Source organism: Salmo trutta, chromosome 6, assembly GCF_901001165.1.
Source record: "Salmo trutta chromosome 6, fSalTru1.1, whole genome shotgun sequence".
Classification (NCBI taxonomy): domain Eukaryota; kingdom Metazoa; phylum Chordata; class Actinopteri; order Salmoniformes; family Salmonidae; genus Salmo; species Salmo trutta.
The window spans coordinates 34,866,017-34,881,974 of NC_042962.1; the positions used below are offsets into that span (position 1 = coordinate 34,866,017).

Below are 15,958 nucleotides of genomic sequence, written 5' to 3' on the forward strand. Positions count from 1 at the left end.
GCTACTAAACAGGACCTGGCAAGGAGAAAGTAATTTTTTGAACTATGCAGTGGATTTGCATTTATTTTAATGAGCATGGCCTTATTTCTATTACAGCATATTGGATGACTGTCATTTATATTCCATTCAACCACTTTTATATCAGCCAATTTGTATTCCTTTGCGTATCTATGTGTTCTCCTCCTCTCACAGTTTTCCCTTCGCTTGTAGACTTTAATGCACAACACATCAGCTGTATGTGACCAGGCGAAAAAACCTTTCCAAGCCAAACCATATCATAACCGCTACACACAGCCTACACCATTGTTATCATATTAGCTAAAGTAACGTCATAGTGAACATAGCTAATAGAACTAACGAGTTAGTAAACCCACTACATTAATTCAGTAACATTACAGTGGACAGTCTGGAAGCAGTTTAGCACTTACACCAGCAGGCCCCGGTGGCAATACATTTATAAAACCAAAAGCTTACCTTGACTTGGAAGAGTTCCAGTGTTGTGTTGGATAGCCATAGCCAGCTAGCTAACATAGCATCCCTCTGTTTGAGCAGGGTGTTAGAATAGTTCAACTAAGCTGCATTTGCCAGCTAAGTAAAACTGAAAAAAAATACAATCTCTCTCTTGCTTCTCATTCGTTTTGAAAGACATGTATTTGTTCAAAACTGTTCAACTATTGTCTTGCTCTCTCTTTGAGTCAACTACTCACCACATTTTATGCACTGCAGTGCTAGCTAGCTGTAGCTTGTGCTTTCAGTACTAGATTTGTTCTCTGATCCTTTGATTGGGTTGACAACATATCAGTTCATGCTGCAAGAGCTCTGATAGGTTGGAGGACGTCCTCTGGAAGTTGTCATAATTACTGTGTAAGACTATGGAAGGGGGTGAGAACCATGAGCCTCCTAGGTTTTGTATTAAAGTCAATGTACCGAGAGGAGGACGGAACCTAGCTGTCCTCCGGCCACACCATGGTGCTACCCTACAGAGTGCTGTTGAGGCTACTGTAGACCTTCATTGCAAAACAGTGTGTTTAAAAAAATGTTTGGTGACGTGAACATATTTAGTGTAGTTTTATCTAAAAAGGATAACTTTTAAAAATGTTTTACCATTTGTATTTTTATGAAGTTCCCTTCCTCCTCTGAGGAACCTCCACTAATGAAAACGAGATGTCATTTTACAAGTGTATTAAAATGTACATTTCTACCTGTCAGTTGCACTAGGATTACCCCTTCTGTCTTCTAAGACAATCATCAGTCTGAAATCTTCAGGAAACATCGCCTCAGCACTTACTGCTCTCATAAAACTTTCATAATACGCTTGTTCCAGGTTTTGACAACAAAGGGCTGTAGAATAGTTTTAAGGTGAGGCAAATATAGATCCCGTTGCTGCACCACGTTTGATATTATGTCGTAATCTACAACAATAAAAAACTGGTGATCATCTGAAACATCATTTAATTTGTAGTCATGCAATTGTAAAATGCCTGTTGTGACTATTCCGCTAGGCAGATTCAAAATACTCTGTGCTCAGTCGATAAACTACCCCATGACCCAGAATTGTTTCCCAAACAAACATTGCCATCCATTAAAGAAGAGTTTGGGGAAACTTTGGGAAACAAAATATATGATGGTAATGATGAATTGACAGAGGGAGGACAGGTCTCTTTTTGCTGTGTGGGGTTGATTTTCACTTAAAATGAATAGAAAAGACCCTGGTCTGTTGTAATCCCATTTCAGACGGCCAATTTGAGCTCTCAAAACTGCATTAAATGTATTGTGGTCCGTGCAATAAGTCAGCAGATAGTGTAGATGGATTGAAACCAATGGGAGGTAATAAAAGTAAGCAGGGACAAGCTAGGGGTAACAATAATATGAGATATGTGACCAGGGTTGTAAGAGGAGAAACCCATCCACCATCTGGGCTGAACTATTAGAGAAAAAACATAGATCACAAAAGCAATTATAGTCCTTCTGTTGAGCAAGTTACTGTACTGTGGTAGGCTATCATTAATGGAAACATATTTTATTTAACAACTTGAAACTTCTGAATGCAAATACCCATTTGATTTAATCATAATTAGTTAGTTTTGGAAATAAATACCTCACACATCCTGTGAGTCTAAATGTTGATAAGCTCTACATTTTGTTTACATTTTTTTTCATTAAAAGGGAAGATGTTTTGTCTTAGATTTGCATTGAAATAAAAATTATTTGTAATGTTTACTACTCAGTACTATGTACTACTAGGAAGTGAGAAAAAAGATTGCATTTGACTCAATTGATAATAAAAATGACTTCATGTTTAGATCATATTGCACAAGAAGCAACAATTCTCTGAAGTTTTGATCAATAAACAAATCCCAAAGGTAACCATTCTCTATGTTTAGAGAAAATGCTACATAATGTGTTTCAAACACATTACATTTCTTATTACCATTGATAAAAAAAGGCACACGATGAGGGGACACATATACATTCATGAAAACAAAAGTATCCAAAACAATTTTTAAGCCTAATTTTGATTATTTTTCTTCTTTCCAGGTACTTCGGTATATCAAGTTACTGCAACGGACGCTGATGACCCCACATATGGAAATAGTGCCCGAGTTGTCTACAGTATTCTCCAAGGACAACCATATTTCTCTGTTGATCCCAAAACTGGTAGGACACATAACTGTACACATCGCCTTACTGATGGGACAATGTGCATGTCATTGCAGTACTGTTGTCAAAGGAGCCATTTTAATTGTTGCCTTCTGTTCTCAGCCTTGAATAGAGAAAAATTGTCATTAAGTGGTTTAAAACTGTTTCACTATTTTCAAAAATGCCTATTTTGTTTTAGCGGTCCTTACATGTTTCTATGAAATATTTATTGGGGTTGGCAAAGTGCAAGTGCACACAACGAAAAACAGAAATATCACATTTGAATAAGTATTCAGACCCTTTACTCAGTACTTTGTTGAAGCATTGTTGAAGCATTTTTGTCAGCGATTACAGCCTCAAGTCTTCTTGGCACACCTGTATTTGGAGAGTTTGTCTGCAGATCCTCTCTGGCTCTGTCAGGTTGGATGGGGAGCGTTGCTGCACAGCTTTTTTCATGTTTGTTCGGGTTAAAGTCCAGGCTCGGGCTTGGCTGTGTGCTTAGGGTCGTTGTCCTGATAGAAGGTGAACCTTCTCCCTAGTCTGAAGTCCTGAGCGCTCTGGAGCAGGTTTTCATCAAGGATCTCTCTGTATTTTGCTCCATTCATCTCTGCCTTGATCCTGACTAGTCTCTCAGCCCCTGCCGCTGAAAAACATCCCCACAGCATGTTGCTGCCACCGCCATGCTTCACCGTACGGATAGTGCCAGGTTTCCTCCAGATGAGACACTTGGCATTCAGTACAAAGAGTTCAATCTTTTTTTCATCAGACAAGAGAATCTTGTTTCTCAGGGTCTGAGAGTCTTAACTTCTTTGGGATATGGGGCAGTATTTTCACGGACGGATAAAAAACGTACCCAATTTAATCTGGTTACTACTCCTGCCCAGAAACTAGAATACGCATATAATTAGTAGATTTGGATAGAAAACACTCTATAGTTTCTAAAACTGTTTGAATGGTGTCTGTGAGTATAACAGAACTCATATGGCAGGCCAAAACCTGAGAAGATTACATACAGGAAGTGCCCTGTCTGACAATTTGTGGTCCTTCTGTTGCATATCTATCGAAAATACAGCATCTGTGCTGTAACGTGACATTTCTAAGGCTTCCATTGGCTCTCTAAAGCCGCCATAAAGTGGAATGGGGTGTCTGCTGTCTCTGGGCGAAGAACAGCAGCAGAATTTGTGAGTGGTCAGCCTGGGGACAGTGACACTGGAGATGCGCGGTCACGAGACTACTCAATTTTTTTCTTTCAGCCTTTGAATGAATACAACATTGCCCGGTTGGAATATTATTGCTATTTTACGAGAAAAATCGCATAAAAATTGATTTTAAACAGCGTTTGACATGCTTCTAAGTACGGTAATGGAATATTTTGATTTTTTTTGTCATGAAATAAGCTCGGGCGTCACCCTTCGGGTAGTGACCTGAACGCACAAACAAAACGGAGCTATTTGAATACAACTATGGATTATTTGGAACCAAAACAACATTTGTTGTTGAAGTAGAAGTCCTGGGAGTGCATTCTGACGAAGAACAGCAAAGGTAATCCAATTTTTCTAATAGTTATTCTGAGTTTAGGTTGTCCCAAACTTGGTGGGTGTCAAAATAGCTAGCCGTGATGGCCGAGCTATGTACTCAGAATATTGCAAAATGTGCTTTTGCCGAAAGCTATTTTAGAATCTGACACCGCGATTGCATAAAGGAGTTCTGTATCTATAATTCTTAAAATACTTGTTATGTATTTTGTGAACGTTTATCATGAGTAATTTAGTAAATTCACCGGAAGTTTTCGGTGGGTATGCTAGTTCTGAACGTCACATGCTAATGTAAAAATCTGTTTTTTGATATAAATATGAACTTGATTGAACAAAACATGTATGTATTGTATAACATAATGTCCTAGGAGTGTCATCTGATGAAGATCATCAAAGGTTAGTGCTGCATTTAGCTGTGGTTTGGGTTTTTGTGACATATATGCTTGCTTTGAAAATGGCTGTGATTATTTTTTTGGCTGGGTACTCTCCTGACATAATCTAATGTTTTGCTTTCGCTGTAAAGCCTTTTTGAAATTGAACAATGTGGTTAGATTAACGAGAGTCTTATCTTTAAAATCGTGTAAAATAGTTGATTGTTTGAGAAAATTGAATTGTGGTATTTTAGTTGGTTTTGTATTTCGCGCCGTGTGATGCCATTGGCTGTTGGCTAGGGGTTCCGCAGGCGGAACGGAGTTCCGCTAGCGGAACGTCTGTCCTCAACAGGTTTTAAGGTGCCTTTTGGCAAACTCCAAGCGGGCTGTCATGTGCCTTTTACTGAGGAGTGGCTTCCGTCTGGCCACTCTACCATAAAGGCCTGATTGGTGGAGTGCTGCAGAGATGGTTATCCGTTTGGAAGGTTCTACCATCTCCACAGAGGAAGTCTAGAGCTCTGTCAGAGTGACCTTCTGGTTCTTGGTCTCCTCCTTGACCAAGGCCCTTCTCCCTCGATTGCTCAGTTTGGCCGGGCGGCCATCTCTAGGAAGTATTGGTGGTTCCAAACTCCTTCCATTTAACAATGATGGAGGCCACTGTGTTCTTGGGGACCTTCAATGCTGCAGAAATGTTTTAGTACCATTCCCCAGACCTGTGCCTCGACAGAATCCTGTCTCGGAGCTCTACGGACAATTCCTTCGACCTTATGGCTTGGTTCTTGCTCTGACATGCACTGTCAACTGTGGGACTTTATATAGACAGGTGTGTGCCTTTCCAAATCATGTCCGATCAATTGAATTTACCACAGATGGACTCCAATCAATTTCTAGAAACATCTCGAGTAAATGAGGTATTTCTGTTTTTATTATTTCTAAAAACCTGGTTTTACTTTTTAATTATGAGGTATTGTGTGTAGATTGCTGATAATTAAAAAAAATATATTTTAGAATAAGGCTGTAATGTAACAAAATGTGGAGAAAGTCAAGGGGTCAGAATACTTTCCAAGGCCCTGTAAGTGTCTGGTAACATACTGTGATGAACGTCGTAGAGAGGAGACCAAGGTGCAGCGTGGTAAGTGCTCATGATAAATTTGATTATAACTCAGAACACTAAACAAAACAACAAACAAAGGAAAACGAACGTCACATTTTGCAGGCTTTCACTGAGCTGTACAAAAACAAGATCCCACAACTGAAGGAGGGTAAAAGGGCTGCCTAAGTATGATTCCCAATCAGAGACAACGATAGACAGCTGCCTCTGATTAGGAACCATACTCGGCTAAACACAAAGAAATAGAAAACATAGAATGCCCACCCCATGTCACACCCTGACCTAACCAAACAGAGAAAAACGGCTCTCTCAGTTCAGGGCGTGACACATACACTTTTCCCATAGAAGACCTTGAGATGGTGTGCTGGGATTTCAACTGGCCTTGTCCCTTCTGAGTCAAACATATGTGCAATTTATATGATGGCATACAGTAAATGAATGAAATCAATGAAAGATGACATGAAGACTAGTTCAGATATATCTTCCCGACCAAACTAAGATCTCACCATTGCAAAAATTCCCTTGTTACTGGGGGAATGGAAGCTTGTTGTGTACAACAGGGAGGTGCAATTGAATGCAAGCTTCACCACAACAAATTTTATTGTTAACATTTTTAGTTTGTCTCTGAATGGGTAATAGGGTTGACGTGCTATGCTGGACCTGCTCAGTTTTCCACTACAAAACACAAGAGTTTAGTTAACTTAACAGGGTTGACCTTAAAATGTAACATGGACTCAGAGGTAGACGGAAAATTGTAAACGTAAATCCATGACACTCCCATTAGCCCCCTAGAGTCGCTTGATGTGTCAGTCCCCAAATAATTCCCCACCAAAATAAGTATGTTTTTTTGCACTAGATGCATCTCAATCCACTGCATCCGCCAGTGTCACACTTCCTCATCTGCAGTGAAAGGTGGCAGAGCTAAAGCGGTGTTTGTCAGATCATGAGACATCCCAAAAATCTGTCTTCTCCATTTTGCTCTACGACCCCCACAAGTGTCAGTGGACTCAACTAAAGTCGGTCTGTTGATGTGTCAACTTCTGTTTGTAGTGTCTGAACCGTCTAGTCTACAAACTAATGTGGAAAGGGTTAGATTCTCATGAACACAGTGGCTTTCTCCGTTTTGATCTACATCCCCCACAAGTGTCACGAGACTCATCTGAATGTAACGGTACCGGTTTAAAAAAGCAAATGGAAGTATGAAGGTAGTTTTGTGCCTGCCAAAAAAAGGGTTAAATATGTGTAAAATATATACGTACAGTACAATTCAAAAGTTTGGACACACTTACTCATTCCATGGTTTAGTAACCAAAAACCTGTAGTAACCAAAACAGTGTTCAACAAATCAAAATATATTTATATTTTAGATTCTTCAAAGTAGCCACCCTTTGCCTTGATGACAGCTTTGCACAATAAACCTTTTGACTGTCTTTTTTTCCATTGAGTTTCTATGGGCTTTAGTAGTAAAGGCCAAAATCAATATTTTATCAAATATTTTTTGTATATTTTTTGGAGATACTTAAAGGGGTCCTAAAATTCAAATAGCTAAATGATCCATAGTATGACCATATTAAAACAATTCCATGTCAGCTTAGCACTCCCCCCACCCCCTCCACCAATGTCTTAGACTCTAAAGAATTAGTATGATATGTCATGTTTTGTATGGTTAGTATTCATTTCGTATGATATGTTACGAATTACAAATTCGTATGATACGTTACGAATTTAAATTTGTACAATATGTTACAAATTTGTTTAAACATCTGATATGTCACGAATTCCATTTTGTTGTGGCTAATGTTAGCTAGGTGGCTAACATTAGCTAGGCTAGGGGTTATGGTTAGAGGTTAAGATTAGAGTTAAGGTTAGAGTTAAGGTTAGGGGAAGGGTTAGCTGACATGCAAAGTATTTGCAAAGTTGTTAATTAGGTAAAAAGCGAAAGTTGTCCATGATGAGATTCGAACACGAAAACTTTGGGTTGCTAGATGGTCATAATATGCCTACCCATCCTTTCTTCAAGTTAGTGATCCGCTAGAGCAAAGTGAGAAATCTCACTCATATTCACATAGAACCGAGGTTATGCAAGTAACCCTGTTTTATAATACTATTTGACTGCAGTTACAAGCCATGATATAACTCTTATATGATATCACAGAAAAGTCCATGGCATGTACGGCACAGTATAATGAGATATACTAGATGGTGTTGTGCCCTGGAAGCTTACACAGAAAGCTCTTAGAGAGTGTCTTACATCTGACCCAAATCCTCCAGCGGGATATACTGACAGAGTCCATCAAAGTGTTGCAGCAGCACAGAGACAGAGAGAGAGAAAGAGAGCGAGCAAGAGGACAACAACTGAATCTGACACTGCTCTTCCCTCTAAAATCCACTGAGTCGTATCTATTGACTTTTCGAAACAGCAACACTAACTGCTTTTGGGCTAAATTAATGTATGTACTGTATAGTTCATGTATCTTACCTTTCACATCTTCGTTGTTGAAAGGTTTGTCCTGGTTTTTCATGGGACTAAATTATACAGTCTAAAAAGTTAACACAGCAAGCAAGCAGCCAAGTACAAGACAGAATGATCCAATATATATGCAACACTCGGGATCATTATGAGATGATACTAAGACGTTATAATGAGGTTGTATGTGCTTATGACAAATTGTAATTTAATCTATATTGCTCTTGCTGTAGGCCTATGTAACAACAATTTAATAAACTCAACATCTCACAGAAATGAAAAGTATGTGTTAACTTCCTGTTGCAATCAGAATATTATGTGTGCTTTTTTATACTGCTGGCAGTTACTGTCACGTCCTGACCAGTAAAGGGGGTTATTTGTTATTGTAGTTTGGTCAGGGCGTGGCAGGGGGTGTTTGTTTTATGTGTTTCGGGGTTTTTGGTTTATGTTCTATGTTAGTATATTGCTATGTTTATTGTAGTGTGTCAAGTGTGTCTATTTCTATGTTTAGTTTCTTGGGTTGACCTTCAATTGGAGGCAGCTGTTCCTCGTCGCCTCTAATTGCCTTCAACCTATTTAGTAGGGGTGTTTTTTCCTGTGTTTTGTGGGTGGTTATTTTCTGTTTCGTGAGTATTACCTGACAGAACTGTTTGGCTGTCGTTTTTGTTATTTTGTTTAAGTGTTCACCAGAAATAAATACATGATGAGCACTATCCACGTGGCGCCTTGGTCTACTCTTTCAGATGGCCATTATAGTTACACCTTAGCATCAGGTAGCAAATTAACAGAAAATGCATGTTTCTATGTTGCCAATTCATTTTTGCCAAAGGTACATCCAGATTTTAACCTGCCTCATTCAAGTAGACCTGAAGTGCGTGTTTCCATGGTGATGCATCTGTCTGCAACATGCAGTGCCTTCATACAGTATTCAGAACCTTTTACTTTTTCCACATTTTGTTGTGTTACAGCCTGAATTTAAAATATATTAAATGTATATTTTTGGGCACTAGCCTAAACACGATACACCATAATGTCAATACCCCATAATGTCAAAGTCAAAACTTTCATTCAATATGAAAAACTAAATAAGTTGTTGTAAAAATGTGCTTAACAAGTCACATAATAAGTTGCACTGTGTACAATAATATGATTTCTTAATGATTACCTTATCTCTGTACCCTAAACAATTATCTGCAAGGTCCTCAGTCGAGCAGTGCATTTCAAACACAGGTTGAACCTCAAAGACCAAGGAGGTTTTCCAATGCCTCACAAAGGACAACTATTGGTAGATGGGTAAAATGCATATCCCTTTGAGCATGGTGAAGTTATTAATTACACTTTGGATGGTGTATCAATACACACAATAAGATACAGGCTTCCTTCCTAACTCAGTTGCCGGAAAACTCCTTCAAGACTGTTGGAATAGCATTCCTTGTGAAGCTGGTTTGAGCGAGTGTGCAAAGCTGTCATCAAGGCAAAGGGTGGCTACTTGAGGTAATATATACACGTTATTAACTATGCATAGATGACAACAACAGAGAGTAGCAGCAGTGTAAAAGACGGGGGGGGGGGGCAATGGCAATGCAAATAGTCTGGGTGGCCATTTGATTGAGGTTCAGGAGTCTTATGGCTTTGGGGTAGAAGCTGTTTAGAAGCCTCTTGGACTAGACTTGGCGCTCGGGTACCACTTGCCGTGCGGTAGCAGAGAGAACAGTCTATGACTAGGGTGTCTGGAGTCTGAAAATGTTTAGGGCCTTCCTCTGACACCACCTGGTATAGAGGTCCTGGATGGCAGGAAGCTTATTGATGAGCTTTGAGGGCACTATGGTGTTGAACGCTGAGCTGTAGTCAATTAATAGCATTGTAATATAGGTGTTCCCTTTGTCCAGGTGTGAAAGGGCAGTGTGAAATGCAATTGAGATTGCATCATCAGTGGATCTGTTGGGGCGGTATGCAAATTGGAGTGGGTCTAGGGTTTCTGGGATAATGGTGTTGATGTGAGCCATGACCAGCCTTTCAAAGCACTTCATGGCTACAGACGTAAGTGCTACGGGTTGGTAGTCATTTAGGCAGCTTACCTTAGTGTTCTTGGGCAAAGGCACTATGGTGGTTTGCATAAAACATGTTGGTATTACAGACTCGGACAGGGAGAGGTTGAAAATGTCAGTGAAGACACTTGCCAGTTGGTCAGCGCATGCTCTGAGTACACACCCTGGTATTCCGTCTGGCTCTTTTGAATGTTGACTTGTTTAAAGGTCTTACTCACATCGGCTGTGGAGAGCGTGATCACACAGTCTTTCGGAACAGCTGATGCTCTCATGCATGTATTATTTGCCTCGAAGCGAGCATAGAAGTAGTTTAGCTCGTCTGGTAGGCTTGTGTCACTCGGTTGTGCTTCCCTTTGTTGTCTGTAATGGTTTGCAAGCCCTGCCACATCCGAACAGCGTCAGAGCCGATGTAATACAATTCAATCTTTGTCCTGTGTTGACGCTTTGCCTGTTTGATGGTTCGTCGGAGTGCATAGCGGGATTTCATATAATCATCCGGGTTAGAGTCCCACTTCTTGAAAGCTGCAGCTTTAGCCTTTAGCTCAGTGCGGATGTTGCCTGTAATCTATGACTTCTGGTTGGGTATGTACGTCACTGTGGGGACGACGTCATCAATGCACTTATTGATGAAGCCAATGCCATCGGAGGAATCCCAGAACATATTCCAGTCTGTGCTAGCAAAACAGTCCTGTAGTTTAGCATCTGCTTCATCTGACCACTTTTTTATTGATCGAGTCACTGGTGCTTCCTGCTTTAATTTTTGCTTGTAAGCAGGAATAAGGAAGATAGAATTATGGTACAAGTACTTCAACGTTGTTTCTTAAGATTTTTTTACTGTCTTTTTTGCGATGAATTAATGTGTTATTCAATGCTTTTCTCTAGAGTATAGTAGTAAAGACCAAATTCCATATTTTATCCCCATTTTTTTATATATATACCTTAAAGGGGTCCTAAAATTTTAAATCAACATATTCTAAATGATCCATAGTATGACCATAGGTATGTCAGCTTAGTACCCCCCTAATTGATAAATTCCTTCTGATATTCATGACATGTATTTGTATAACTATATTCAGTCTTACTGCTAAAACAAATGATGCAGGGAGTTGGTTTATCGTTTCAACTTTAATTTGCTGGCAAATAAAGATGTTTTAATAAAACAGTATATTCGATTAGTCTGTCAATATAGCAAATAAGTAGTCATGTCTTGCTTTCAAGACAGTTTATTTACTCAGGATACCAAGGCGAGTTTACACAGCAGTGTCCTGGCAGATAGGAACATTGTTGAGACAAGTCCAATGCCTCCATTGAACAAGGACAACCATATCTGCTCGAGTGATCATGAAATTGTCGAAACACAAAGGCCTCAATAATTGCTACAAAACATGACACCATTAATTTTTAGATCAGACAGCAGGCGCAATCAAGAAATGACATCATTGGTCTAACTCTCCCAGCACGAAAATTACAAAAATTCAGCTATAATACATAATTATGTCTGAAAAACCCTGTCATCACCAATAAGGGAGACTGGAAAAACGCCTCAAATAGTGTATAAAGGTTAAGTTTCCCTTTAAGTTGAGGGAAAGTGGTATGAAACGCCACAAGGACTGGCATGATAACAATAAAATATGAAACAATATCTTCGACAATCGTTTACGTTTGATAAAGAATATTGAGCCGCTATTCTCCTTGGAAAATGAGATGCAATCAATCATTAGCCTTTTGCTTTTAAGAATTGTAGCCTAATTGGTATTTTAAATGTTATCTGCAAGGATGTCAAAGATGACGAGGGAGACTAGAAGGATTAAAAAAAACTTTGATTGGTCTCACTTCCCTGAATAGATGGAGGAATAGATTGTTCATAAATCAATTCATATGAGAGAGAGAGAGAGAGAGAGAGAGAGAGAGACACAGACAGACAGACAGACAGACAGACAGACAGACAGACAGACAGACAGACAGACAGACAGACAGACAGACAGACAGACGGTCTTTCTTTAATGAAACATTCTCATTTCATTTAAAAACTCACTACCCCCCTTAAAAATAAAACACCAAAATATATCCTGTACTGCATACATGTACCATACTCACCTTTCCCTCTACCACACGATACAAAACAACATCACAATAACCAAAAAAGCAACCGTTTATCCAAAACACCTTCCCCAGCTATACAGACAGCCCCCCCAAAACACCATATCTCCTGAAACATCTCCACACTTTTTATCATTCTATAGAACTCAAATTCAACCCTAAGGCGTGCAGAGACCATCCCATTAAATAATAGTAAAGGGTCTGTTATCCCCTCACCTTTGACCCTGTTCCTCCTTGTTAGCCAAATAGCCAACTTCGCCTGAGCAAACAGAAAATTCAACAAAACACATTTGGCCTACTTATTCGAATACATGTACCCCATTATAAACATCCCAACAGTAAAAACCACCCCCAACCTCTCACACAGACATTCCAACAGAGACATTAATGGCACTAACCTGGTGCACACAGAAAACACATGAATCACAGTTTTTTTCATAACACAGAAAGGACACCCCTGCCCGATTCCTGGTTCAACCCGTGCCAACCAGCTGTTAGTGGCCAGGGCTCCATGAAGAACCCTCCACTGGAGGTCCCCTGACCTCTTTGTTACTGGGAGTTTGTAGAGCCCCCTCCATCTAAAACCCACCATACTCTCCGTCCCACATACCCCCTGCCACTGATGTTCCTTCACTCCTTTCAGGCTCATAATGTTCCTAACCTTAACGCAGAGGTTGTAGAGGGCTTTACCTCCCACCCCTTCAAACTCCCCCAGGCTCGGACTGTTAAAATCTAACAAGGCCTCCAGACCCCCTTGCCAGTCCCCAGTCTCTGCCATCACCTGCAGTGGCGGAAACATTGGTGGCCCCTCCCCCTTTGGCCGCTCAAACACCCCCCCTTACCGGCTCAGACAGTGCCTCCTGGACTTCCTCCAGGAATCTCTCCAGCACCTTAGGAGACGTTATTCCTGTTTGTTATGCCAGGACTTCCGGGGTTTTCCACCCCTTCTCTTCCAGCAGTCGCAGGTCACCCAGCCTTTGTAAACCCGCTGCCATCAGTTTCCTCTGCTGGGTGGCCAAACCAAAGAAGAAGGAGCTGGGAGCATCCATCTCCTTGAGCATGGAGAACCTAGCTCTTACAAGTGCTCCCTTTGCTTTAACTTGGAAAAAACTACCCAGGTCCCTACGTAATTCAGCTAAATTAGCCTGGATGCCTACATTGCCTTGCCCCACCATCTCTACCTTCATCTCACTAATACAATGCTCTAGTTCCCCCAATACTCTCCTAGCTGTATACTGTTGACAGAAAAGCCAAATTTGGACTTTTCCCACATCCCACCATTGACTCAGAGACTCATACCGCTCTCTTCGCTGCCCCCACCTTTCCCAAAAGGACTGTAAACCTGAGCAAAAAGTGGCATCTTGTAAGAGCTTTACATTAAACCTCCAATAGGATGCCTGCCGGGGCCCTGGTGAAAAAGACAGCTGAGCCATGGTTATGTGGTGATCCGAAAACACCACCGGCAGAATGGTAGTGCCCAACACCCTATTGCTCCGATTCCTGGACATGTAAAAACAATCAAATCGGGCTGCACTCACCCTAGCCCCAAAAACCTTCACCCATGTATACTGTCTTGTGTTGGGATGTTTAGTTCTCCAAACATCCACTAGGTCGAACTGATTAATGATGTCCCTTAACACTCCCACTGACACTGAATGAGGCTCTTCCCCATTTCTGTCTTTCGTAAAATCCATTGTACAGTTCCAGTCCCCGCCGACCACCAGCCTCTCCTCAGGCGCTACCTGTGAGAGTTCCTGTCTAAGACACCCAAATAGAACCCCCCTCTCTCTCCGTGTTAGGCGCATAAACACTTATAAAGACAAAACCCATGTTGTTCATTTCTGCTTTTACAACAAGCAGCCTACCCCTACACACCTCCTTTGAGGAGCAAATCTTTACAGACATACCCGGTACAAAAAGGACTGCCACCCCTGCACTGAACCTCTCTGGTATCATTGGGACGCTAGCGTCCCACCTCGACAACAGCCAGTGAAATTGCAGGGCGCCAAATTCAAACAACAGAAATCCCATAATTAAAATTCCTCAAACATACAAGTATTAAACACCATTTTAAAGATAAACGTCTTGTTAATCCAACCATAGTGTCCGATTTCAAAAAGGCTTTACGGCGAAAGCACACCATGTGATTATGTTAGGACAGCGCCTAGCCACAAGAAACCATACAGACATTTTCCAGCCAAGGAGAGGACTCACAAAAGTCAGAAAAAGCGATTAAATGAATCACTAACCTTTGATGATCTTCATCTGGTGGCACTCCCAGGACTCCATGTTACACAATACATGTTTGTTTTGTTCAATAAAGTCCCTCTTTATGTCCAAAAACCTCAGTTTAAATTGACGCATTATGTTCAGTAATGCATTGTCTCAAATAACATCTGGTGAAATTGCAGAGAGCCAAATCAAATTACAGAAATACTCATCATAAACATTGATGAAAGATACAAGGGTTATACATAGGATGAAAGATAAACGTCTTGTTTATCCAGCCGCTGTGTCAGATTTCAAAAAGGCTTTATGGCGAAAGCACTCCATGCGATTATGTTAGGACAGCGCCTAGCCACAAAACACCATACATACATTTTCCAGCCAAGAAGAGGACTCACAAAAGTCAGAAATAGTGATTAAATTAATCACTAACCTTTGATGATCTTCATCTGGTGGCACTCCCAGGACTCCATGTTACACAATACATGTTTGTTTTGTTCAATAAAGTCCCTCTTTATGTCCAAAAACCTCAGTTTAAATTGATGCGTTATGTTCAGTAATGCATTGTCTCAAATAACATCTGGTGAAATTGCAGAGAGCCAAATCAAATTACAGAAATACTCATCATAAACATTGATGAAAGATACAAGGGTTATACATAGGATTAAAGATAAACGTCTTGTTTATCCAGCCGCTGTGTCAGATTTCAAAAAGGCTTTATGGCGAAAGCACTCCATGCGATTATGTTAGGACAGCGCCTAGCCACAAAACACCATACATACATTTTCCAGCCAAGAAGAGGACTCACAAAAGTCAGAAATAGTGATTAAATTAATCACTTACCTTTGATGATCTTCATCTGGTGGCACTCTGAGGACTCCATGTTACACAATAAATGTTTGTTTTGTTCGATAATGTCCCTCTTTATGTCCAAAAACGTCAGTTTTGTTCAGTAATCCAAAGGCACAAAGCGCGCTCTCAACATCCAGACGAAAAGTAAAAAAAGTACAATAAAAGTTCGTAGAAACATGTCAAACGATGTTTAAAATCAATCCTCAGGTTGTTTTTGTCATTAATAATCAATAATATTTCAAACGGACAAAAGCTTTGTCAATAGAAAAGGAGAAACAAGAAAGGCGCGCTCCCGATCACGTGCTGGACTCATGTCTGGAAATTTCCACTGTCCACTCATTGAAAGTGCTGTATCTCCCTCATTTTTCAGAGTAAAAGCCTGAAACAATGCCTAAAGACTGGCCACATGTAGAAAAAGCCATAGAGATTGTGAACTGGGTCCTAAGTCTTTGTATGCTGGATAGACTTTCAATGGAAAAATAGCCTTTCAAAATAATAGTACTTCCTGGATGGATTTTCCTCAGGTTTTCACCTGCCATATCAGTTCTGTTCTATCCAAATCTACCAATTATATGCATATCCTAGCTTCTGGGCCTGAGTAGCAGGCA

The 15,958-nt window shown here is 40.4% G+C and overlaps 1 protein-coding gene across 2 annotated transcripts in view; it reads left to right on the forward strand.

The window, feature by feature from the left end:
* LOC115195872 (cadherin-18) overlaps positions 1–15,958 on the forward strand; it is a 215,520-nt gene that overhangs the window by 136,877 nt on the left and 62,685 nt on the right. For both annotated transcript variants that reach the window (XM_029756194.1, XM_029756193.1), the window contains exon 4: positions 2,539–2,658. In XM_029756194.1, coding sequence (XP_029612054.1) covers positions 2,539–2,658 — 120 coding nt within the window. The remainder of the gene's footprint in view (positions 1–2,538; positions 2,659–15,958) is intronic.